This window comes from Podarcis raffonei, chromosome 2 (genome assembly GCF_027172205.1).
Source record: "Podarcis raffonei isolate rPodRaf1 chromosome 2, rPodRaf1.pri, whole genome shotgun sequence".
Classification (NCBI taxonomy): domain Eukaryota; kingdom Metazoa; phylum Chordata; class Lepidosauria; order Squamata; family Lacertidae; genus Podarcis; species Podarcis raffonei.
Window position 1 is genome coordinate 108,103,600 of NC_070603.1, and position 26,889 is coordinate 108,130,488.

General features: G+C 42.5%; 1 protein-coding gene across 1 annotated transcript; it reads right to left on the reverse strand.

Annotated features, from left to right (window-relative positions):
- Positions 1–5,690: 5,690 nt before the first annotated feature.
- LOC128408923 (pantothenate kinase 3) lies at positions 5,691–25,631 on the reverse strand. The gene is made up of 7 exons (XM_053378993.1): positions 24,993–25,631; positions 18,408–18,760; positions 16,936–17,189; positions 15,996–16,172; positions 15,016–15,139; positions 12,876–13,001; positions 5,691–11,618 (listed from the first exon to the last, which is right to left on the reverse strand). Exons 1-7 carry the CDS (start codon positions 25,018–25,020, stop codon positions 11,568–11,570), a joined length of 1,113 nt encoding a protein of 370 aa, XP_053234968.1. The 5' UTR covers positions 25,021–25,631; the 3' UTR covers positions 5,691–11,567.
- Between the last annotated feature and the right edge of the window lie 1,258 nt (positions 25,632–26,889).

Consider the following 26,889-nt stretch of genomic DNA (forward strand, 5'->3'; position numbering starts at 1 on the left):
AACAGCCAGTAAACAACAACACCCTAAACCAGGCATCCCCAAACTCGGCCCTCCAGATGTTTTGGGACTACAACTCCCATCATCCCTGACCACTGGTCCTGCTAGCTAGGGATGATGGGAGTTGTAGTCCCAAAACTTCTGGAGGGCCGAGTTTTGGGGTGCCTGCCCAAAACAGTCTCAGGAATAAACCAGAACAAATAAAAACAGCCAGCTGAAAACTTTAGTAAACATCCGTGTTTTTTGCCAGCCACCTGAAACATTACAGTGATGGGCGCCTGAGGTCCCTCACCTGGTTGGAAATAACTTTATAGTCCTGGTTGTCACCAGCCGTGCTTCATGGAGTTGAGGCATCTGGAGCAGGACTTCAGATGCTGACTGCAGCAAATGAGGAGAAACACACAGGAGAGTAGGCCTCCTTGCAAGGGTACAGCTATTTGTTTAGGCGGATCAGAGAACCCATTTAAAACCAGCAGCAGAAGTGTTTTTGAGGAATATTTCCCGGCTATTGCAAACGTAAGGAGGTCATGTGTGTGTTCTGAATTGCAGCAGGGGCTACTCTCCCCCAAGCATATCCATGCTTGACTGGGACGATTTATTTATTTTTAAAACAACCCTAACAGGTTTCCCCTGTTACCGTGAAGTGATTGTGATTGTGCTTCACTTTGTTACACCTGTGGTTCTCTGCATCACAAGGTGAGAGAGATAATTTATGACGGTCGGAGACCAGCTTATAAAACACACTTGGGGGTGCAGTCACAGAAGGAAAACAAACAATTAAAACATTGACAACAAATTTAAAAACAATGTACAACAATAAACAGCTGCAGGGAGCTGACCCAGAGTCACCCATAGAACCGAGTTTGGGGATTTTCTTAACGAACTAGTTTGAGTTGGGAGATGGTCTGCGCCTACAGATCTGTACACAAAATCTGGCGACCATCTTCTGATCTTTGCCTAACAGGAAAAGGTCAAATTTTTGCTTTTCCAGGAGGTCATCCTCACCAGTAGGGGATCAATGGTCTTACTACGTGCCTCTTCATAAAAGGGACATCTAAAGAACAAGTGTACTGGGCTTCCCATCTTCCCCAATGAACAGGCGCAAAGTCACTGAGCGTATGGGACTTTTTTGAAGGCTCCTTCCAGGACCGGTGAGGGCAGGGCCGAGCTTCTGGCGAGCGTAAAGGCCCTTCTTGCATTTTTAGATACAAGAAAGAAGAGATATGCTGCCGGTGCGGTTATATATCTCTTGATTTCTCCAGTTTTATCACAAGGTGGCAGAATACTGTTCTTCAGCTTTAGCACTTCTTGTACATCTGACGTCGAAATATATTGGAATATAACTGCATGCCACGAAACCTCCTGCTTATCCACCTGTCAGACGATCGGTGTGTTTCCTCGCCACAATGGCATAACAAACTCTTGCTGCCTGGTTGGTTTTTGTAGTTGTAGTTGTTTGCAACTGAGAAGATACATATTTATTTATTTTCTGCTTCAGGTGGACATAGTAAGTCAGAACTGGCCCCGGGGTTTAAAAGTGCAGAGCTAAAAGCTCCGCTCGAGTTCCCCATGAAATCTACAGGAGGTGCACTTAAGTAATTCATCCGATTCCTCTTAGGACTTAATAAATAAATAAAATTAATAAATCATAATAATTATGGATTGTGCCACTCAAGACTGGGTTATCCAGGCACTCTTTATTTTTCTAAACGAGGAGGACTGGTGTGATAATTACCTGCAATAGATTTTGATTGTAGATCTCTCTTAATGTTAACCTGTGACATTATGTGGTACTACTGTATAATATTATGAGAAGTGATGTCTTGAAGCATATATAAAATAGTTGCGAGATGTAAAATAGATAAGGTTTATGTAAAACAATCAGTTTACATTTTTGTGTGTACACTAGGATTCTTTTGCAACTGTCCTCAAATTCTTTCATCTAATTTTGAGTGAACGCTGAAATAAAAAGGGGTTTTTAATCTTACTCTTTTTATTTTAAAAGTCCGTTTTTTAATAACATGGCTGGGGAACTTCTGTTGTTGGATTACTCCTATCAGCCCCAGCCCAGCTAGCATAGCCCAAGTGATCAGGGATGATGGGAGTTGTAGTCCCAACATCATCTGGAAGGCCAGAGATTCCCCACCCCTGAATTAAATAAAGGTTTTTACTATATGAAAAGTGAGGCAGTCTGTGGAGCTGAACTTTAAATTGATTTGGGGAGCCTCTCCTTCAGTAGGTGGTAGGTAAAATGTGCCTCTTGCCTCACCAGCTTTTATCAACCTTACAGCTGCGAGCAATAGCTAAAATATAGTGTGTTCCATACTAATGTTAACATCAAATGGATTTGAATGGATTGCTGAAATAAGCTACTAACCCGCTCCGCCAGCAATGCCAAAGCTGTAGTTTTATAGCCATTTTACAGAGAAGCAAGTCCCATTGTGCTCTTCTGAGGTAACGAGAGCAGAATCCCATCCCTTGTAAATGTGAAAAAATATGTTGTGAATATATATATACACACCAAATCAAAACAAACTTACAAGCTTGGGGGCCTTTTTTTAATTCAACAAGAATTTGCCGCAGGTGTCGGGGGTCGTTCCAAAAGGGTTGTTTTGCACAAAACACTTCGCATTTGGAAAGTGTATACTTTTTTTTTTTTTACTCTTAAGTTGCATACAGATCCACTGCTAGTTTATGGCATGTTTAAAGGATATATGTGTATTTCGGTGATAGAATAATCAGCTTTTCATAGTACTTGAACAATGTTACGATGTAATATAAATACTTGCTGTGCAATCCTACATTTGTCTACTCAGAAGTAAGTCCTATTGAATGAATGGGCGTTGCTTCTAGGTAAATAAAGAATACGATTGCAGCCTTAAGCTCAGTTACTAATAGTTTTCACCCTGGGCAAAGTAGCTGTGGATGAATTTCTTAACTTGCTGTGATTTTTTATTTTAATGAATTTGACACTGGGTTAACATACGTACCGAATAGCAATACCGACATTTGCACTTTCTTCTAACGAGAATGTTTAAAGCACTATTAAAATATTGAGATGTATTTTCTACACTGTCTAATGTGTTACCTAGAGCTATTATCATTTGAAATATTTTTTTAATAATACGTTTACATTTGTATTGAGCTTAAGCACAGTAATGCCATGTAGCATACAAAAGATAATGTTTAATGTTCTTATTTATGGATAAAATTAAAACAATGCTAATTTTTCTGCCGGTGTATTTTCACTTCTTCAGCTTTTCACGAGGACTTCCTTAAAACCCAGGAGCAGATTACTTGTTGCAAGAAGAGCCTCAGGCTACATCCACACCCTTACGTTTAACTACATTTAAAGCAAGCGGTTTCCCACAAAGAATTCTGGGAGATGCGGTTCTGCTCTTTAATAATCAGGCCCTGCTTGCTTCAACCAAGGCATTTATGTGGCTGAATCTCAATGTGTGGCTTGAACCAAGATAAAACTACCGTATTTTTCGCTCCATAGGGCGCACCAGACCATAGGGCGCACCTAGTTTTTAGGGGGGGAAATAAAGAAGAAAATTATTTTTTCCCCCAGCCCCAAAGAGCAAAGAAGCCAAGACAGCGAGCAGGATCCATCCCACTGGCTGTCTGGCTTCCTCTTTAGCCATGCGCAACTTCTCCAGCCGGGAGAGGCTGCGCGCGGCATTGGCAGGATGGATCCCACTTGCTGTCTTGGCTTTGTTTTTAAGCTGCGGGGCTGGGGCGGGGGAAGCCCGAGCTTCCCCCGACCCCAGAACAGGTCCAGGAGCGACAACAAGATTGCGCGCAACCTCGCTGCCGCTCCTGGAGCTAGCAGGGCTGGGGTGGGGGAAGCCCGAGCTTCCCCCAACCCCAGCCCCCAGAACAGGCCGCTATCCGCAAGCCTTCGGAACTACCGCCACGCTCCGAAGGCTTGCGAATAGCTGCCTGAAGCCTGCATTCGCTCCATAGGACGCACACACATTTCCCCTTCCTTTTTGGAGGGGAAAAAGTGTGTCCTACAGAGCGAAAAATATGGTATGAGCCACAGCCTTCCAAGCAGTATGCAGTGAGTTCCTGAGCTATGTACCCACTAACAGGAATACTGTTATGAGTGTAGGATCTTTCATGCAGAAATTCAGACATAGTTTAAAAAAATAAAATACAAAAAGACATCCAAGACAGGTTTCTCACCCCTTTATTAAGACAGCTTGCAAGGGTACATGGAATTAAAAAGTATGGGGGAAGAGAATCAACCGTTGGTATTTATTTAGAAAAAAAAGTAAAAGTTCTGTTCATTCATACAGAACAGTAGTAGAACAAGGGGAAATGAAAAGTGCCCATCAAACAACAAAATTAAATTTTCACATTTACTCATGCAAGCGGCAGAGGATTTTTATACAGTGGCGATGGGAATGATTACGGTATAGGCTTCCATCGTGGCATGAAAATGACACAGAAGAGCGTCCATGATGAAAATAAATTTAAAAAAAAAACAATTTACAAGAGACGTGTTAAATAATTTAGCAACTATGAATGAAACATTTTTACATCATTGTCAGAACAGTAAACGAGAAAAAGACAATAAATTCACTGCAACAAAGTAAGGCAACTTATTTGAAAACGGCTGTTATGGTTAAGTGTTATATGCACAGTAAGCTGGCAGAACGTGAGCCTGCAATGGAATCAAAAAGTATTTTTCAATTACAATTTGGTCTTTTAGACTATTCAAAACCAGGGTTAAAATGCCAACTTTGCCATTACAAGTGGGAAAATGTGAAATATTCCCTATTTCCCATTAATGCGAATATTAATATGTACTGTATATTAAAACTTCCCCACCTACAAAACTTTAAAAAATCCTTTTGTAATGATTGAACCTTAAGCTAACAAGCTGTACAGTTACTCGAAACTATTGCTTGTAATGTATTAACAACCAAAGCCGAAGATAATATTTAAATTTGTTGCGATTACAGAAGAAATTCTGTCCACATTTATTTGTCAGCATCTTGTGGAGGAACTTTACCCATAATACATTGATTATTTTTTTTAGGAATGTGTTCACAATAGAAACAGTAATAGATGCAGCCATTTGATCTATTTAGATCAAATAACATTATTTGAATGGACATTGCTATGACGATCAACACACAAACTTAGGAACAGCTTTTTGAAATTTTGAAAACAAAGTGACTTACTCTGTAAAGCATATATTAATTGCAACCTGTTTTATAAAAAGCAAATTTCATGACGTACTCTCAGCTTTAATGAACTGTTGACCAGTTATAAGAGTGTTTAGTCCAGAAGGCATAATTACACTTTGATAAATTGTCCGTCTGGTAAAGCAGTTATCAGACTTGAAACTCTGATTGTAAAAACCATTTCTTTGATCCACCATCTAGCCTCTCATGAAGGAACATCATCAAGACCTGTTTCCAATGTAGTACTGAACAATGGTTTAGTACAGAGGTGGGTAACCTGTGGCCACTCCAGATGCTGAACTACAACTCCCATCATTCCCTAACCATTGGCCACACTGCTCCAGCAGGTCAAAGGTCAGCCGCCTGTGGCTTAGTGCTACTTCAAAGAGGAGTACTGGGTTTACACTCCCTTTCCCTGACCTCCAGCACAACTGCAAATTAGCCAGTTCATCCTGGGAAGGGAACGAAGAGTTTTGAAGTATGGTTTATTGAAACAAACCCAACATCAAACCATGGTTTAGGATCCAAGAGTGTTAACAAACCGTTGATTAAATTAACCAGAAATACTCTCCCTGCCCTGGTTGATTCAGACACACACAAGATTTAAGATTAGTTTAAAACAGAAAGTGGGTGATTTTGATGTTTGAGCCGGCGAGATAATGGGGAAGGGGGAGGGGGAAATTTAAAAGCCCACAGCTCACTTCCAACTCTTTCACAAGGCATGAGTTTAGCATTATGCCCCCAAACTGACGTAGCCCATTATTTGCTATCAAAACAAAGCAGCGGTGGGTTAAAGTACCATCAATCTACTTTATCCATCACAATGAATAGGACAAGGAATACTAAATGACTGCCTAAACCAGGTGTCCTCAAACTCAGCCCTCCAGAGGTTTTTGGCCTACAACTCCCATGATCCCTAGCTAGCAGGACCAGTGGTCAGGGATGATGGGAATTGTAGTCTCAAAAAAACATCTGGAGGGCCAAGTTTGAGGAAGCCTGGCCTAAACCTTCCTACGGCATGAGACCCGTTATTTTCTACAGTGCTGCATACCAAAAGCACCCATTTTGGACTTATTTTCATGTTGCCATTTCCTGCACAAAAAGGTGCTCTTCAAAGATGGAGCACCTTTGAAACCTGTGTAGAGTTAGGATTTGTGGTCCAATGTACACTTGGCAAACTTTCTGAACGCTGATCAGTTGCACAAATGTCAGAGTTAAATGAATTTTTAGCTCACAATTTTCCTGACCATTTGCCATGTCTCAAAACATCTTTTGGGGGTATGGGAGGGAGAGAAATATTGTTAAGTAGATCAAGGGAAATGTTTGCTACACGTGTCTTTCTAATTTTACCAAAGTTCGGAATATGGCCATTGCTTTTTGGAATTAGGAAACCTTAAGTCACTGCATTCTAGGCATGATAGTACAAAGAAAATTTAAGTGGATTATCACCTCTCAATTAAGGCATCGTGTTTTTCACCTGCCTCCTCAATCCTGCGCTGCTTTTCCCAGCCTTTCCATTTAGCGCAGGTAAGCAATCTGATCTTCAGCTCTCTTATCTCCCAAGTTTTATTGTCTTAACTCAGCAAGGTTAAGGTTTATTATAATGTACTTCATTTGAATTATAATGAAAAGGAGCGTCCCTTTTTAATGGCACAGTGCGTTAAGGTTCACAACCCCTGAATCCTGTTTTGGAAATTATAATCAACAGCCAAACATGGCCTATCAGTAGAAAGGTTCAATTAGAAATATATTTTGACCTACCACTAAATTTTTATTATTATTATTTACTTAACCTAAATGCATTCAGTTCAGTTTTATTGTTATATGCACTATTTACAGAGCATGAATGCATGAATATTTGGGAGATTAAATGAGCCATGTTTGAATCCTTAAGCAACAGAAATTTTAATCTCGGTACAAGCACCTGAAAAATATTCAAAACCTATTTTAAGGGCTGCTTCACACATTAAAGTAGCAGACATCTAAAAATTTAGCACGTAGCTTTTTTTAATTCTGTAATGGGCAAGGTGACGATCTTCTCCCCAGCCCCATCACATCTCCACCATGCTGTGCACAACTGGTGCCAGGATATGTGCACCCACTTCACATTAGAGGACTAAATATGCTAAATCAGGGGTCAGCAACCTTTTTCAGCCGTGGGCCGGTCCACCGTCCCTCAGACCATGTGGGGGGCTGGACTATATTTTGGGAGAAAAAAATGAACAAATTCCTATGCCCCTCAAATAACCCAGAGATGCATTTTAAATGAAAGGACACATTCTACTCATGTAAAACACACCGATTCCCGGGCCATCCGCGGGCCGGATTGAGAAGGCGATTGGGCCGCATCCAGCCCCCAGACCTTAGGTTGCCTACCCTTGTGCTAAATCTTTAATCCCTATTTTCAATAGCAATCCATGAGGCAGCCCAGAGGAATATCTTAAAGAATTTAAGGAACACTGGCTCAGCGGTGTAGCTAGGATTCACATATGCCGTCGGTCAAATACTGAAGGTTTTGTCATTTCAATGGATGTTGGCAGTAACGGTTGCCTGAATTCCCCGCATGCTGAAAGAAAGGTACAATGTCCACAGCGTTTGCAAATAGTAACAAATCAAGATTTACTCTTACATGACTTAAGCAGTACAATTAGAAGGACGAACGCATTATTAGCCTTAATCTGCTTGATCAGTGACATCCAGCAGGGTTGCAGACAATCAACTTCAATGGCACAGAGATAGCGCAGGGCTGGGGAACCTGTGGCCTGCCAGATATTGTTGGACTCTGAAATCCTATCTGTCCCAGCCAGCATGGCCAATGGTTAGGGATGATGGGAGTAGTCCAGCATCTGGAGGTTGATGGGTTCCCTACCTTCCAATAGATTCATGTGGCTTATTAGCTATCGCAAAGCAGAACACAAATGGCAAGCAACGAGAAAGGCGATCTGGTCCTTATATTTCCCTCGTGGGTTTAGTGGAATGGTGCTTTAAAAATGTCCATGGAAATACACGTAATGAATGGAAAATATATGGGGTGGAACGCATTATGCCATTTGGCTTACCATACAGAATGATCCCCCCGGCTGTTCCTGGGGTACTCCTGATCACCCACAGCACCATTTTTGGGGGTTGGGGTGAGGCAAGTCCTGTTGCACAAGCAAAAAAGCCCATGTGCAGGAGTTCTGTTGGTGAGATTCATTAGTTGAATGAATCCTCCCCATGGCCAAGTTTAATGGTTGGGGAAGGAAAATGCTACAGAATATCTTCATGGAATGGATATTGCATTGTACTATCACTGAACTTGAAAATGATTTGGCTTGTTAAGAGATTGTTGCCTTCTGAACAGGATGAAGTTCTCTTATTTTAGTATTATACTGCACCCAGGGCTACACATCGCACTGCACCCCAAAGAGCACAAAGGATTACATGATTGAGAAGGTACAGTGAGAAAAATAAGTAAAAAAGGTCTAGCTACCCAGTGGCCCACCTGGCTTTACAGTTTTTCATTTGATTAACAGGGGCCAATTGCAGAATTGGCACCATTCCGTGTTAAGAGGACCACAGATAATATCCAAAACCAGAAATATTATTGTCCAATTTGTTGAAACTCGATACATTAAGGCACACTTAAAACTAGACTTAAGAGCCAAAACATTCAGAACCCCTCTTCCTTTCCTTAAAGAAATAAGGAAATAACCTCTTGCTTTACCTAACCAGCAATTTTTCTATCTCCCCAGAAAGTTTTTAGCAGTCCTATGCATTAAGTGCTAACGCTAAAAGAGGTCAGTCTTTTCATTTTGTGCTAAATGAGACCATTTTAGCAACATGAACCATGTATTAATGATGGGGATTTATAACATTTCTAGGACATACAGTCAAAACACTGGAAGCTTCTATTCCTACAAATCTAAAAAGGCAGGGAAAGCGTTTTGCTTTAATGTAATAAGTGCAGACTTGTGTGGCACAGAAACTGCTGATGCTTTTATTTACAGGGTTTCCCTCATACCTATGATTTTCCTGTAGTGGGATATACTGAGCTGTTTCACTAAGCCATAGTTTATTAGAAACTTTTGCTTTAATATAAATGAGCAGTGTGCTGGCGGCACACTCCTCAGACATTTCCACAGCACTCTTCCCCTGCTTCTATACAGCAGACAAAACAAGCCAGTTGGGCCATTTGAACTAAGGCTCGTGGGTTTGTTTCCTCTAAAACAAACCATAAGCAGTGTGGAGGAAACAAACCATGAATCCAAAGTTTGATGGACACGACACACCAGACTCTGGCTCATTCATCCATGGCATGGAAGCAGGAGAAGAAGAGGACCATGGGAACACTAAACCAGAGTTTGTCTTAAACTCCAATTTAATGTGATGTGTCAACTAGGCCACCACATGTCAAACCTGCTTGCTTCTAGAGGAAAACTCTTGTAATGCACTTGCCTAGGAACTAAAATGGAAGAGTTGTCCAGTTGTTTCAGTCATCTTCAGTTCTGAATGGCACTCAAAACAGAGCAAGAGAAACTTTAGATGATTTTCTTACAGTCCAGGATATGTACTAAAAAATATAAATTGCAACCGAGAGCATACGCTTTAACTGAAACACTTAGGTTAAGACATGAGGCCAAGATATATAATCTTTTAAAGGCAAAGCGTTACTGCCATGTAACCATTTGTGACTTATTTGTTATACTTTTCTTTTTAAAAAAGATGGGGTCACAATAGTCAAGTACAACATCTCTTTAACAAGAAACTTGGCTCAGCCTGTATTTTCTGTCCAGCGTGAGACCAACAAAATATGTATCTCTGGACACTGCTGAGTGCTCTAGAGATCACCAATTTTTAAGTCGTAAGAAAGGGAAATCAGTTTTAGGTCAACACAAGCAACATCAACACTAATTACTGACAATGAGCGCTGAAATGTAGTTAAATGGAATTGAATTTTAAAAATTGAAAAGCCATGCACACTAGATATCTAGAGATACATTTTCCATATGGATATTGCTGTATAAAGGATTGATGTGCCCAAATAATATCAACTTGATCAAGTAAATCAAGCACTAAGCTTGAGCTCTAGTAGGAGTGGTAAATTTCCATCTAGAAAACTTCATTCATGGATTGGATATCTGCATATTCCTCGAGATACAATTATGTATTTCTCTGCATAGAAATTTTCTTGTCTGAGATGATTTCTTCTTCTTCTGAGGTCTTATGGTAAGCTTTGCTGCAGCAATCTACAAATATGCCACTACTGTAAACTTTTACAATCAAGTCTGAAAACAGCAGACAGTGAAAATACAGGAGTAGCCCCAGTATGTTGAGTTTATTTCAAGGCCACACTGTTGCAGTATCTGGAACGGTTTATCAGGAGTACAATGAACACTGGACCTTTTGAGTTTGTGCAGTACAACCTCTAAAGCTGCCTTAATACTTGCCCTAAATTGACATCTGGGTTAATTTTTCAGTGTTTTTATATAAACGGAGGAATTTCACAAAAGCCATCCCACCAGAACTGTCAATGTAAGAACTGAAATGCTATCGCTACTTTGATCTCAGTCACACCAGCTGCCAAGTTTTTAATGAAGTTTGGTGGTTTTGAACTATGGACTTTTTCTATTGGCCATTTTCTGAAGCCCTTTAATGTTTGATTGAAAATCCTACGTGGAAGAACGTCCAACACAGGCAGCTATCATTTAACCACCAAATGAACTCAGATACTGCAAAGCTTAACAAAATCTGACCATACAGTTGGTAGCCAAACACAAGTGTATTTAGTTGTTTAACTCACCTTAAATCAATTGTACAAAGTCTTTGCTGATATTTTCATTTTTATTTTCTCGAAACCTTAATACTGGAAGTCTGAACACACTGTAATCTCTCTGCACTGATGGAAAAAAACTCTTTGCATCAAAGAACTTCATTTTTAGCAGATGGCACTTGGTTGTGGCCCTGGGTCAATTTCTTTTGACCCAATGGGAAATTAACATTCAGCACAAGGCTATAAGACTGACACAACTAGATGCAAGCTAATAGCCTGGAGGGGGGTTTTTGGAGCAAAATTTGATCAGCGCTGCAGGATTCGGACAGCTAAACTAAGAATAATATTCCAATTCTGATTTCTAGGCTCATTTCTCAGAGGCTGTAGTGCATACTGAACTCTCAACGTGTGTTAGAGGTTGCCTTACACAAGGAAATCACCAGGTGCTTCTGAAAGAAACACCTAGGCTTCAAACTCTGTCTCAGTGAGACAGTTCATCATTCTTACAATTAAAGACATTTATAGCAAGACAGCGGCCCTTTGGTTCCAGTTGATATAAAACAGTGTTGTAATAATGCCAGAAAGGTAGGAAATAATTCAGTTTTGTGATGCTTTGCACTTCAGCTGAAATTTGGCAATCCAAGGAGGGCACCAACTGCTCCAAAGTATCCCTGTATTTAAAAGAAGATTTTTCACAATTCAAGTTTTGACTACCACATTAAAGTTGGCCTTTTTCAAAACAGGCAGAAGTACATGACAAAAATCTCTTGCCTTTTCCTAATGGATACCTGGACAAATTAGGAAGGAGAAATATATCCACAGTATAGTCAATCTATTGACAATACTCTGGATAAACTAACTTCTAAACAAGCCTTTGCACTGACCCCACCAATGTTTTGCTCCCTTCTCTCCCTTTCCCAGCCTGTGAATGGCAGCTGGAACATTGCCACATGAACAACCTTCTCAGCTCTGCCCACAAGATACCATTATGGGGCGTGTGCACAGCATATTGTTTACCTCCCTGCAACTTAAAGAGTGAGGAACAAAGGCTAAAAAGGAGGGAAACATACTATTGAGCATACTTTCTATAGCACTGCATTGAGCTGGATCAGACAGCCTTCTCAAAATTGCCTAAACCTCCCTACTCTCCACTGTAGTTTTGGAGCAAATCGTGCATGGGCAAATAAGTCATGGGGAGAGCTTTGTCTGAGAGACTGGTGGTAATTATTGTGGCAAAGAGGGAGCCTGACAACTGCTAATTTTGAAGCTCTAGTGAGGAGAGAGGAATTGACCGAAAATGCAGTATCTGAGCTGCAAAGGCACTAACTCGTGACTGTCAAGCACTCCTACGGTACCTGACAAGTAAGACAGCAATCCACGATTTATTATTTCTGAAAGATTGACACATGTAGGTACAACCATGCCATTTACTATCCCAGAACTTTCATTAAGGTACTTGTTTGTTTATCCCAGGTAACTGAAATACTTGGGGGCAATCCAGCAAATCATTTTTAAGCACCAGTAATGTCAATGGAAGAGATTTCAAGCTCTCCCATTGACACCAGTCATGCTTTAAAGTACTCAACTTTGGCTGGATTGCACCCATTATGCGCATTCAGTTCATTAACCAAAACATAAAAGTGAATGGAGAAATTCAAAGAAAAACCCACGGATGCAACCGTCTGTCCTGTGCAGGAACAGTATTTTTCTTTAAAATGTAATCCCGCTTCCCCGAAACGGTTCATGGCATACAATCTCTCTTACCATCCCAACAGCTCAGGTGCAAAAAAACCCACACCTTTCTAGAGCTACACATCTTCCAAATCACGGGTGAAGAAAACCATTACAAATAAATTTTAAATTATGGCATTTGTACTGGAAGATAAAGGTTGTCTAGCTCTACATTCCATAGCTGTGGTCATACATACCTCATGTTCTAGGAACAAAGCTTTCAACTGGCCTTTGGACCAGTAATCCAGTGCATATGCCAAAAGCTTCATCGACAACGTATTCACACGTAAAAAGTTACCAACAAAGACAACACGGTTTATCTTCTAAAGAAAAACAACAACAACAAGAGTTTCCTCAGTGGGATATAATCAAAAGCAATACAAGTTTTCACTGGGATGCAAGAATGATTAGCAGCACAATCCTATGTATGAATGAATTCTATGCATGAATTCATGAGTAAGTCCCGCTGGGGCTTATTCCCAGTTAAGTGTGAAAATGCTCGTGGAGTCAATTAAGAATAAAAAAATTGTATAACTAACATTTAGGTAACATTTAGATACTTTAACCACATTTAAATCCTGGACAGTTTGCAAAGTTATGTGCGCTTCAAAAACCCATAAACTATAAATGCATGCATTAAGCATTGCGTAAATTGCCAGAAAGTTGGGGCCCGATATCTCCTGTGAATGTATAGATCAGGGGTCTCCAAGCTTTCCTTGCCTCGGGCTGGTGTCTCGAGCGATGATTGCGCGTTGGGCTGGAGGGCGGGGGAGCGTGTGCCCGTGCGCAAATGCTATTTCCGGTGCACATCTGGTCGGAGGAGGCCTGTGCGCATGCACACAAGCTATTTCAGGTGCTCCTCAGACCTGGAAGTGGGTCCCTGTGACAGTAAGAGCGGGTGGCGGCGGGGGTTGCTGCGGGCGGGATAAACGAGTCCCTTGGGCCTTATCTGGCCCCCGGGCCGTAGGTTGGTGACCCCTGGTATAGATCCTGCTGGGGGAAAGGCTACATTCACTAATTCGCCTTCCCCGCTCCTGCAGACCCCCTTTCTGGAAGGCCAACCCCCTGCATATTTTCAGTAGGGGCAAGGGGTTGCAGGGGTAAATTAGTTAAAGTTGCCTCCCCTCACCTTCTGTCAGTAAGGGTGGTCTGAAGTGGAACTGCGTTCAGCTGGTACAAGTCTGGATCAAGTGGAACCTGAATATCACATGAATTCTGACCCCAAGCCCATCCAATGTTAAGCTCATCGGCACCTACTCCCCCACCTTTTGATGTTAGGTAAGTGGCAACCGAAAAAGGTGGATTTTCATACAGTTTTGCTTGTGGACTTTTCCTTTCCAGGGAGGCTCAGCAACACCAAACCTGATGTTCCTCCAGCACAAAGCAAAGACCATTTTATTTGCCCAAGCCTTCAACATCTCATCTAGCTGGTTTTCAATCTGGTACCTCTGTAATCTATTTTTCATAGTATCATAGAGCTGGAAGGGGACCCTGAGGATCATCTAGTCCAACCCAAATATGCACCTGTCCCATACAGGGATCAAACCTGCAACCCTGGCATTATCGGCACCACACTCAACTGAGCTATCCATGGGGGAAAGAAGAACACATAAAATTCATAGAATCATAGAGTCACTCTTCTAGGCATTTTATATAATTGTTATCAGTGTAACATGGTAGCTATGTAAATGCAAGGGAACAATGGTCAACCAAAGTCATTTCAAGTTGTAAGCGAGGTCCAGGCTAGCTAATGTATACCATAGCAACAGGTATTGGCAACTTAAACAGGATGATTTGTATATGCCGCTATATTCTTAATTTTAGATGAGAAGAACAAATTCTTATTTGGATTCAAGCAAGTGTAATACAATCGAACCAAGCCACTACTCTGACAGGAGCTGCACTTTGTGCCTTCATAGCCCTGTACAATGCTGCTTGATCCATATGCAACAAGGCAGCACTGTAAAGAAGCCGAAGGCAGCAAGCAATATTTCAGATGAGCAACTGCTCTTCCATATTTCCACACGTTTGAAACAGATGGGATGTTTCAGACAGCAGCAAAGACAGAAGTGTGTTCTCACAAAAAAAAGAAGAAGAACTCAGTAAGGTACATATTTTATATTTAAGTCTTATTATAAAAATAAAAGCTTATAATAAAATGTTTAAAGACCTGAAGACTTTATAGTGCTTATCAACTTAAATCTCCAAACAGAAAAAGGCAGATCCTGAACAGCCACCTCTGATTTGTGAGAGAAAGAACCTGTTAGTTCTCACACTATTCCAATCTGGATTTTCAATGCATTGCGGTCTCTGCTGTTCCTGCCCAACAAAGCTTACCTCATTTACAGCACACATCCGTGCTATAGATCCGATATTATTGGTGATAGTAACCAGTGTAGCTCTAGCCAGGTCTTCCTTACTAACAGATTCCCGCTTTTCCTTGTAGATCATATTCCCGAAGCTAGAAAGAGAGATGCCATAATGTTAGATAATCTTCTGTTAAAAATATAATTTCTATGCTGGTCTTTCTTTCACTTAGGGCACGGATCTCTAGCTGGGGCTGACAAGTGCGGAAACACGGCCAATAATATACAACTGTGCTTGCTGACTGCCCAAGGCCCTTCACCTTTCCCAGAAGAACCTAGGCAGCCTTTCATCGCTCCAAGAGTTGAAGGACTCAGGTCAAACTGAGAGGAAAGAGCAACAGTGTTTGAGGCCAAGTCCAACTGCGTTGTGTTAGCAGACAGCACTTTCCGTTTCGATGGCTTGAGGTTGGCAGATTTACTTTTAGATTAGCTACCGAATAGGATACGTCTCGTGTGTAATTAGAACAAAGACTTGCAGAGTACAAACCAGACACAACTGCCTAGTTTAATATTATGTAGGCATGGACCATGTTTTGGAAGCTCATGCACTACAGGCATGCACCATATGGGTGTCTTAAATTGGTTTCATTGCATCAATGTACTAACTAAACCACTGTGTGCAGTGCACAGAATAAATCTGGAGGTGGGGAAGGGAAGCTCTGTTCTCCAAGTGGCAAATACTAAGTTGGATACAATTTGTTTCCTCTTATGTATCTGTAAATAAATAGATTAAGTAAACACATCACATTTTTAAATTCCTTATTAGGTGTTCTAATTAAAAATCAATGAGTTGTCGCCAATTAAGTTCTACTCAATTAAATCAATGGTCCTAAGTTAGTCATGTCAGCTGATTTCAGTGTATGACTAACATTGGAACAACCCATCTTTTTAAAGGCCTCTTAAATCCAGCAAATTTTTTTATGGTGCTGTGTATTCTCCTACACCACCTACCTAGATGCCACTGCCCACCCTGGCAAGCCAAACCGTTCATAATCTCCTCCATAAATATCCCGGACTAGCTTGTCGGCATGTGTACTTTCCCCTTTAGATGCCATTTCTAGAGCTTCTTCAAAACTTTCACATCCAGTCAGCAAGCTGCACAAGCCAAGAAAGGTCCCACCACCTAGACTGGTGTGAAAAAAAAGAAAGAAAACGCATTGGCTTGTAAATTGCATTTTTAAAATTAACAATTTTAATTCTAGACATCTTACCTGTGCAACCCAGGAAATAAACTGAATAAGCTCAACTGGCTACAGTCTACATAAGGACTTAGGTTTATAGTTTATGGTTAGGCAAAACACATTCCTAGTGAAGAATGAATAATAAGCTGTTCATTTTTAGTTGTTGCCCACCATATCATGAAAGTTCTTGGTGGGCAGTATTAAAAAATCAGGAACAGCAACACCAACCAAAACAATTACTATGGAACCCAACTCAAGCATTTATCTTTCGAGGTGCCTCTCCCAGCCAAGGAAGCTGAAATGGTGTTTAGGGTAACCACAAATATCCTGTCGACTAGGACTAAGTCATTGTAATTGTGTCTGTAGCAAGAGCCATCAGCAGCTGGATAGTTCTAATAAAAACCAGAATAAATCTTCCCAAATCCTGGTATTTTCTTCCTTTCTTTTAAAAAATATTCCATTTTTTTAAACCAAGCTGCCTATAATAAAAAATGTTAAAGTTATTTTGTGACGGTGGTTAACCAAAAAATGAAAATGTAACTCTAAAAAAGAATTCACACTGCTCTTAAGACAGGAAAGCTAAACACACTGCAAAATAGAAAGATGAATGGCAATTTCTTCAATGATGTGTATGCATTTGAAAGAGACCCATAAACACAGATTTATCATTTCATTTAATAGCTTGTTCTGGCATTCTTTAAATTCTCTACCTTGTTCCAGTTACTCTCTTATAGTTGTCTCTGGAATGGACAGCTAAAATACTGACTCCTGAACCAATGTTTACAACCAGCAACGGGTATGGATCATCCAGGTTAAAAGGCATCTTTTGGCATCTTTCAGGTTCTGATGCGTTTTCAAAATAGTAGCACTCTGCCTGGCCATTAAAACTGACAGAATCTATGTACAGCAAGCCTTTGACAAGGCAGTCAAGTTCATCCAGTTTGTGCAGCTGGAGGTCTCCAATCTGCAAAATCGCAAAAGAGACATTATTATGGCTTCTTCTCATCACAAAATGGTATCAGCTTAAGTCAAATTCACTCAGATGCAGGTTTTAAAAGACTACAGTTGTTATACAAGCAGATGAATTAGTTATCGTGTCTTTAGAATGATACCTTATACCAGCATTTTCAAAATAATCAAGCCAGTAAGTAGTAAGAAACCCACGAAACTCCTAGACTTTCATCAGCTTCTCTATTTCTGGCATATATATATTAACAGTTGTTTTCATTTCCCATGAATATTTCAAAACAGCTTCACAAAATTAGCTTCTCAAATTCTTTTTCTCTCTTTTGTCGCTTTTTAAAATCCAAATCAAAGGATGAAGCATTGTAAATTAAGAAAATGCAAGGCCCACACAACTCTTTTGCAGGCTACATGCACTCAATTTCTACTTGCAGACCATTCTTGACAACACTTTAAATAAAACTTTAAGACTCAGCTAACTCCACCTACACTCACTGTCAAAAGACTGGATGGGAAAGGAAGTCATCATACACCCACTATTTAAGTATAATCTTCACTGCTATTCCAGAACTACCCAGGAAAGGACTGACCTTAATTCTTTTATAAAATGGTACAGTCATTGTTCTTAAAGGGTTAGATGACTGCAGATAGAAGTAGGCAATTTATGACAATAGACAAGACATAGCAAGGAAGTGTGGCCCACATATTACATGCACCCAGGACTGAAAAAAATCCCAAGTATGCAAAACATTTCTGGTTGTTTTCCAACCCTGCATACAAATATTGGGTTCTGGGGGCTCAAAGGAAAACGAGAGAAGAATGCTAACTGTCAACAGTGCAAAGGATAAAAAATTATATGCTCAAATTTTGTCCATAATATAGCACAACTTTCTGGTCTATATCAGAGGAAGAAGAGCTTGTTAGTCACTGATTCTGAATTAATGTCGTTATTAACGCAGTTATGAGGAAAACAAAGGACTATTTTGAAAGCAGATGTAGAGGCAGGACAAAAATTGTTTCCAGCATGTTGTCACTGCCATGCATGCAAAGATCTTACACAAACAGGTCCAAAGTACTAATTCAGAAGTATCCTGGCCCATCAGATCTTTGCCTACGATAGCAAAGGCAATGCTTTCAGAGAGTTATTACTTAATCACCACAGAGTATAATGTACTTCAAGAACAGATTATGTAACAGAGGATGCAACAGAACTACCTACTGTGCGAAAATCTTCTTCAAACTTATAGGCACCACCGCCAGTGGCACAGAGCACCGTATGCAGCGTTGAGAAGTTTTTACTTCTTCCCATTTGAATAAAAGTAGGCAGATCATGGGTTGGGAATCGGATAAAGTGCAAGTTTCCCTTTCGCCCAAAAAGTATCAAGTCCTTGAGTTCAAGGTGGACATCCCGAATACCAGTGGACCCATAGGCTACGTTTGATGTCAAATATTTGCGAATACTTTTCAAGCTTTCAACTTCTTCCTGCTCTTCTTCTGCAGTGATATCGATAGGTTCAAAATATGCAAGTTTCACGAGGGTTCCCCCAATGTCCATACCAAACCATGGGAAAGCTGTGGTGAAACAAAGTTACTTGTTAGAGAATCATATGCATATGAAAATTGAGAATGAACGTCTTCTCCGCTGCCAGCACCTTAACAGTCTCTCTGCTGTCTTTCTAAGAAATTAGCAAAAACTGCTTGACATCATAAGAAATGTGGACCAGATCACTCCTTTGTATCCTCTTTTGTTAGCACATTTGAGCCAGTAATGACAAACCAACTGCATGCTACAAACAACCGAAAAGCTAATCACAATCCAAACACGGATTTCTTAAAAAGTGAATTATACCACTTGGAAAGTACTTTTCCAGATGGGTTTTGAAAAACACTCTTTTCACAACTGATTTACTTTGTGAGTTAAAATGTTTGTAAATCATGCTGATTTCTTTTTTAGAAAGGCAGAACAGAAGTCAAGTAAATAAGACGACTTTGCTCTTAACCCTACTATGTAGTAAACAGAAATGTGAATTCTTTATAAGGACTGGTGGGGGACGCAGGCAGGACGACTTTTAAGAGCAGCAGCATCCATAAGGTTAAATAATCTGCTGTTCTGTCAATCCAAACATTTATAGGTCCCTGAAAAAGTACTATTTTCAATCCTACACACACTTACTTGGAAGTAAGTCCCATTGAACTGTCCTTCTGAGAACAGTTATGTAAATATGCAGTTTGATATATATTAATATATATCCCTATATTGTATAGGCTTAACCATTACTTCAACATACTTCCCACTTAGAAGATTTTTCAGAAACTTTTTAGGTAGCTTCCTCCTCACCTTGCAATTATAAAACTGCAATCCCTGCTCCCTTAAAGTACTTGGACATAAGCAACTTGTTTATAACTCTTCAGCACTGGATAATAAAAGATTGACTAAGGACATCAAGTAATCTTTGAACCTTGGTTGTTCCTGACAACAAGATAGCTATAATTTTTAGCCATAAAGATGAACACTCACATTTACTTGTGGTTAGTTATTAAGTCCATATTGTTTTGTGGGTGGGCAATATCTTTTTATAAAATAGCTGCTTATGAGACATGAAGGCATGTCTTATGAGACATGAAGGCGGTTTTCTTTGAAGTATTTTCTTCAGAACAGCAGTGGGGAAGCTGCGGTAGCAGTTTCCTCACAAAGGTTGCGCTACAATGTATGAAACTCTTCTTTGCAAAAGACTTTTGTACTAGATTTATCATGGGTCGAGACCTCATGACGCTCAATTTAGGGTTGACTGGTATCGAGTATTCTTCAGCATTCTCCCCACTGTCATCAATGAAGCAATTCAGGAAGTTTAGTCCATACACTGGAAAATTCTTTATGAAACACAGCCGCATGCATGCAGCAAACCAGAAAAAGGAAATTTCAACATGTCAGTGTTTACAGACTATGGCTTGCACCCACTGTAACTAAGTAGCCACCTCCCACTCTCCTCACCCCACACAGCCCTTACATCTGTTCTGCGGGTTCCACCAATGCTCCAGAATAGATCTGGGGAAGGCAGGGGCACAGAGAAGAGGTAAAGTCCCCCTGCACAAGTGTAAATTCTTGTGCTGTTGGGATAGTTACTTAGTATGACATTGGATACAAGCCTATGAGTTGTAGCCAATTAAATTGTACTCAAGAATAGAACCATTGAAATGAATGGGCCTAAGTTAGCGAGGGTCATTATTTTCAATGGGTCTAGCTCTTGAGAATGACCAACCACATGGGTTGCATCCTAGGGCGGCATTATCAGAAACAGCCAGTATCCCTGCTGCTTATGGTAGCTCTCTGTGCCATTACCCTATTGTCCTGGAGTATTCTGCAACCCACGTAAGGAGCTTTTCAGGGCGAGTAGGAGAACTGTTGAAAATCAGGTTTCCAGACCTACCCAAGCAGAAGAGGTGCCACATTTAGCATATATTGCCACTAGAGAGCAGTGGGTTTTATTGAATGCTGACACTGCCTAATGTCACCATCAGATACAACCCACTGCTTCTTAGTGAGCAAAAACGTCAGCTAATGGAAAGCAGCACCTGCAAATCTGGTGGAACCAGAAATTATTTCTGTCGTGCAGCTGTGCTCACAGGAATATGAGCATAGGCTTAATTTGAAGAATACAAATCATATGTAACATTAGGTGATTATTTCTACATATGCAAAGTGCATATTAGCCAAGCAAGTGCTAAGCAGTGGTTAAGTCTTTTGAGACATGGATTATGAATCTAGACAAATGACACAGGAAATGTAGCAAAATCTTCACTGGCAACTCAGACATTGCTGCCTGATGTTAGATAACCTGAGTGGCAATCCTAACCACACTTACTAGGCAGCAAGACTCACTAAACTAAATGGGACATGTACAGAATTCAGCTATCTGCCAGGTATACGTCTGCGTTTAAATAAATGGCGTTTCCGTGCGCTCTGGCTTCCGTCATGGTGTTCTGTTGTGCCAGAAGTGGTTTCGTCATGCTGGCCACATGACTTGGAAAGCTGTCTGTTGACAAACGCCGGCTCCCTTGGCCTGAAGTGAGATGAGCGCTGAACCCATAGTCACCTTTGACTGGACTTAACTGTCCGGGGGTCTTTGACATTACCTTTTTTTTACCTTAAAGGTAAAGGGACCCCTGACCATTAGGTCCAGTTGTGGTCGACTCTGGGGTTGCGGCGCTCATCTCGCTTTATTGGCCGAGGGAGCCGGCGTACAGCTTCCAGGTCATGTGGCCAGCATGACTAAGCCGCTTCTGGTGAACCAGAGCAGCGCAAAGAAATGCCATTTACCATCCCGCCGGAGCGGTACCTATTTATCTGCTTGCACTTTGATGTGCTTTCGAACTGCTAGGTTGGCAGGAGCAGGGACCAAGCAACGGGAGCTCACCCCATCGCGGGGATTTGAACCGCCAACCTTCTGATCGGCAAGCCCTAGGCTCTGGTTTAACCCACAGCGCCACCCGCGTCCCTTTTTTACCTTACCTGTGCTTAAATAATTTGTCAGGCAGGAAATGTTTGCTTACAGAAATAAAAATAAGTTCAAGATGCAGTCCTATAAATGTTAAATTAATTGTTCTTGTTGTTCTTATTAAACATATGGTGTGTTTTGTTGCTTACTTTGGAGCACAGCCCCCTCAACTTTTATTACAACACTCAGAATGCAGGAAAGTGTTTTTCATAAACCTAACTATGTTCACATATAACCATGAACAAAAGTATGAGCTGCTTACCAGTGGTCTATAAATCTGCTGGAAAGCATTTTATGAGTAGAGTAATTGTCAAAAGGAACAACAGAAAGAGTGAGTGACAATTAACATTTAACCTCCCTTTTGTGCAAAGTCACCATGGCAGTTGGCACTTTCTTGGAGCTTTTTTTTTTATTCATTAATGTGACACTGGACATTTGAGAAACAAACATTGTATAAGCTCAGTTAGCAAAGGAAAAAAACCAAAGAGTAAGATTTGTATAAGAAAGCTCTTGCAACTATTTAGAAAGAGTCTGCTTCTATTAAGTTTACTGGATACAATTTCCCATTTTACTAAGTTATTCAGTTTAAATTCCAGACTCCTACAGTATTTTCCTTCCAGGATCAAAGGGCAAGAGGCATGTGCCACATCTGCAAGAATTTTGCAAGACTATCTTTTATTTTGATAGTGTTTACAGTTGCCTATCTCCTATATATTATTATAAAACACTGGTAAATGCTAACAATCACATGTTCCTAAAATGTAATTTCTTATACTTCTCTCATGCCACTATTTAAAAAACAGCAGTTTCTCAAAAAACATGTATCAAAATTAAAAGGAACCAATTGCCTACCCTTGGGGCCCTACTGCACATGCCATTCAGGGCAAAAGGTAAAAAGTGTAGGTGGGTAAAACCCAGCGTGGCTTTAAGAGAATTTATTGCTTGTTAGACTGCAGTCCTATGTATCCTTATGTCAGGAACAACACAAGTGGGACTTACTTCCAAGAATGCATGCGTGTGACTGAACAGCTTATTTGTTGTTGCTTTTTAAAGTGCTCCCCAAAGTCTGTCACAGTATGACTTAAACAAGAATGTGCTAATAACTGCACAGGAACTTAATCCTAGCTTCTACTGCGATGTCACTGAGAAGATTTGTATTATTAAAGTTCCTTATAGGACTATATGAAATAATATATTAAGCAAGTAAAATAATTCACAATATTAAAAAAGATCTTCTATGAAAAAATTTGTTTCCAATTTTCACAATCACACACCCACTGAAAACATGTAAACTTTAATTTACATGAAGGGCCACTGGCTGTAGAAAGGGGGGGGGGAAAGGAAGCAGGGATATCATCCTTTCATCACTTGACACCAGCTATTTCCTCAAGCTGCAACAGAGGGAGAGAATGAAAGCAGGGCCACTCCAGGGCCTTTCTTGAGGCCTCTTCCTGTACTCTTACCATTCCAGCTGACAGAGCTTTGGAACTAGCGCCTGAGTTGGCTTTCTTTCCTCTTCCCTGCCAATCACTTTTGTGACATGTATTTTAAATTGGCTGTTGGCCATTGGCCTGAGGGCAGAGTATTGATATTTGGTCATCTTTTAGGCAGAAGAGGGGAGAAATGTATCAAATAAATATGTAGCAGTTCAAACACCACATCGTATTTTAAAGAGGACTACTGTAGAATCATAGAATCATAGAATCATAGAGTTGGAAGAGACCACAAGGGCCATCGAGTCCAACCCCCTGCCAAGCAGGAAACACCATCAGAGCACTCCTGACATATGGTTGTCAAGCCTCTGCTTAAAGACCTCCAAAGAAGGAGACTCCACCACACTCCTTGGCAGCAAATTCCACTGTCGAACAGCTCTTACTGTCAGGAAGTTCTTCCTAATGTTTAGGTGGAATCTTCTTTCTTGTAGTTTGGATCCATTGCTCCGTGTCCGCTTCTCTGGAGCAGCAGAAAACAACCTTTCTCCCTCCTCTATGTGACATCCTTTTATATATTTGAACATGGCTATCATATCACCCCTTAACCTCCTCTTCTCCAGGCTAAACATGCCCAGCTCCCTTAGCCGTTCCTCATAAGGCATCGTTTCCAGGCCTTTGACCATTTTGGTTGCCCTCCTCTGGACACGTTCCAGTTTGTCAGTGTCCTTCTTGAACTGTGGTGCCCAGAACTGGACACAGTACTCCAGGTGAGGTCTGACCAGAGCAGAATACAGTGGCACTATTACTTCCCTTGATCTAGATGCTATACTCCTATTGATGCAGCCCAGAATTGCATTGGCTTTTTTAGCTGCCGCGTCACACTGTTGGCTCATGTCAAGTTTGTGGTCAACCAAGACTCCTAGATCCTTTTCACATGTAGTGCTCTCAAGCCAGGTGTCACCCATCTTGTATTTGTGCCTCTCATTTTTTTTGCCCAAGTGCAATACTTTACATTTCTCCCTGTTAAAATTCATCTTGTTTGTTTTGGCCCAGTTCTCTAATCTGTCAAGGTCGTTTTGAAGTGTGTTCCTGTCCTCTGGGGTGTTAGCCACCCCTCCCAGTTTGGTGTCATCTGCAAATTTGATCAGGATGCCCTTGAGTCCATCATCCAAGTCGTTGATAAAGATGTTGAATAAGACCGGGCCCAAGACAGAACCCTGTGGCACCCCACTAGTCACTCTTCTCCAGGATGAAGAGGAACCATTGATGAGCACCCTTTGGGTTCGGTCAGTCAGCCAGTTACAAATCCACTGAGTGGTAGCATAGGGAAAGTATGACAAAAGCACATAGGTCAAACACAGCATGATCATATACAGACCCAATTCACTGGAACACTATTTGACGGCAGTTTCCTAGCACACACACCACGTGAACACAAAACAAAACAGAAATGTGTGCAGGTATCAGACAGGACAACCTGCACATCATTTCCACATTTTGATAGACTGGAGTGTTTCCTACAGAGAAAATGCATAATGTGTAAAAAAGGTGCGGACACAGCCATCCCTTACTACTCACTGAAACCCAGTCAAGTTCTTAACAATAAAGGAAAAGCAAACTTCACCGCATTGGCTCCCCGCTCCATCTACAAATCTCAACCCAAGCATGTGCCTCTGGCTACCAAAACACCACAGATGCAAAACCCAACACCGACTGGCTTATTTTTGTGTGAGCCAACGCCAAGCAAAGCGGCGTGGCACTTCCCCTCCTGGTTTGACCACCCCCGTTTTCGTTTTAAAAAGCGAACCGACAGGTAACACCTGCTCAAGCCCCGGGGAAGAGAAGGAGGGATTGGCAGGAAGAGGGAAATCTTACACGGCTTCTTGGCATCTTTGATCTTCATGACTCCGCCGCGGCGCTCCCAGCGGCGGTACCTCCGCTCGAGCCCCGTCGCGGGCTTCCCGTGCCTTGGGTGATGCCCCCGGAGGAAGAGGAGAGGGTGGCGGCGGCGGCGGCGGCGGTGGGCGGCTCGATGTTACGCTCTCCTGAGAGAGGCGAGGGCGCGCGCCGGCCTGACAGGAGGCGCTGCGAGGGCGGGGAGGGGAAGGCGAGAGGAGGGAGGAGGAGGAGGCCGACGCTCGCTCGGCTGAGGGGAACCGGGGGGAGGCCAGGTGGGGCCGGCGGGGTTGTTAACGCCCTTCCCGCGAGCGGCTCATGGGGCTGCGCTGCCGCTGGGTGGTCCCACAGGGAGAAAGAGGAGGAGGCGGGACCCGCCGCCGCGCCAGCCCCACCCACACACTCGGCACCACCGCCAGTTCACCGGCCGCCGCCGCCGCCGCCCCCCCACCTCCTCCTCCTCCTCCTCTTCACTAGACGCCCGCTAACATAAAACAACGGCCGGCCGCCGGGCGGTGGGTGGGGCTGGGCTCCGGAGGCTCCGGAGAGGGCCGCGCTGACGATGCCACAACGCCGCCCGCCTCCTCCTCCCTCTCCCTCCACCCGAGGCACGGGACCCGCGCAAGGGCAGCTGGGAAAGGAGAAAGGAGGCGGGGTCGGTGGCTCCGAACTTCTCCGGCCTACGCCTCCCAGAGCGCACCGCGAGGTCCCTCCCGCTCCTGGGCCACTCTGCGCTCGCTAAGCATGCCGGGAGCTTTCGTAGTTCCGAGGGTCGGAAAGGGAAGCCATTTTCTCGCGGAGGCTTTTTTCCCCCCACAGCGTAAAGCGGCATCGGTGGAACTCTCCCTACAAGTCCCCCTCCCACCCTCGCTTTTACCTTCGCCGCAAGAAACACGCCACTCACCCCACAGCGAACCAGCCAATGGCAAGCGAGGATTTCCCTCCTCCACCTCCCCTCGCCTCGAGGTGTGATTCTGTTGGCGGAAAGCGCCTCCTAGTGGTCACGCTTGATAGGCGGCGGGGGGCGGCGGCGCGCATTCGCGGGGCGGGGCGGGCTGGGGGTGAAATTGAGTTTATTCATTCTCGGGAGGTAACAAAGTAAAAGTCGGTTGAAATAAAAAGGGTCTTCTTTGTTTGCATGATTTTTTCTTCTTCTTTTGCAAGGAACGCCTCCTAAGCCACCATCAAACTCACTGTCGGAGGCGGTGATTCTCTGAATACCAGTTGTCTGGGATTCACGTGTACTGTAGTAGGGAAAGTGCTGCTGTGCTCGTGTCCTGCTTGTGGTCTTCGCATGAGCCCGGATAGATCGAACCGAAGGTCCTTCTAGTCCAGCGCCCTGTTTGCAATAGCCAGACAGGAATCCCTCAGTCAGGACGCGAGTGCAATTTCACTCCCCTGCCTGTGATATTCAGCAATTGGGCATTCACAGATCCTTGTGATTTTGAACTCAGAATCCACCTCGCACCCATAGCCTAAAACCCATGTCACGTCTGCACTCGTGGGCTAAAGAGATTGCAGGGGGAAGTAAGCCGGAGTTGACATACACATACCCGCAGTCACTGTATTTTTTGCCCTATAGGACGCACCGTCCCATAAGGTGCACCTAGTTTTTTGGGGGGAAATAAAGGGGGAAAAATTATTTTTCCCCCCAGGCGCGGGGCTGGGGCGGGGGAAGCCGGAGCTTCCCCTGACCCCAGAACAGGCAACTCTCCGCAAGCCGTGGGAGCCTGGCGCGAAGCCTGGAGATCGGCGCGAAGCCTGGAGAGCTCTCCAGGCTTCAGCGAATGCCTGCATTCGCCCCATAGGACGCACACACATTTTCCCTTCATTTTTGGAGGGGGAAAAGTGCGCCCTACGGTAATTTGCTATAGCT

Coding starts and splice junctions, on each gene's coding strand:
- LOC128408923 (XM_053378993.1), bottom strand. CDS start 25,020: ATGAAGATCAAAGATGCCAAGAAGCCGT. Junction 13,002..15,015: donor GGATGTGTGCTGTAAATGAG/GTAAGCTTTGTT, acceptor GTTTTTCTTTAG/AAGATAAACCGTGTTGTCTT. Junction 11,619..12,875: donor CTTTGTTCCTAGAACATGAG/GTATGTATGACC, acceptor TTTTAAATACAG/GGATACTTTGGAGCAGTTGG.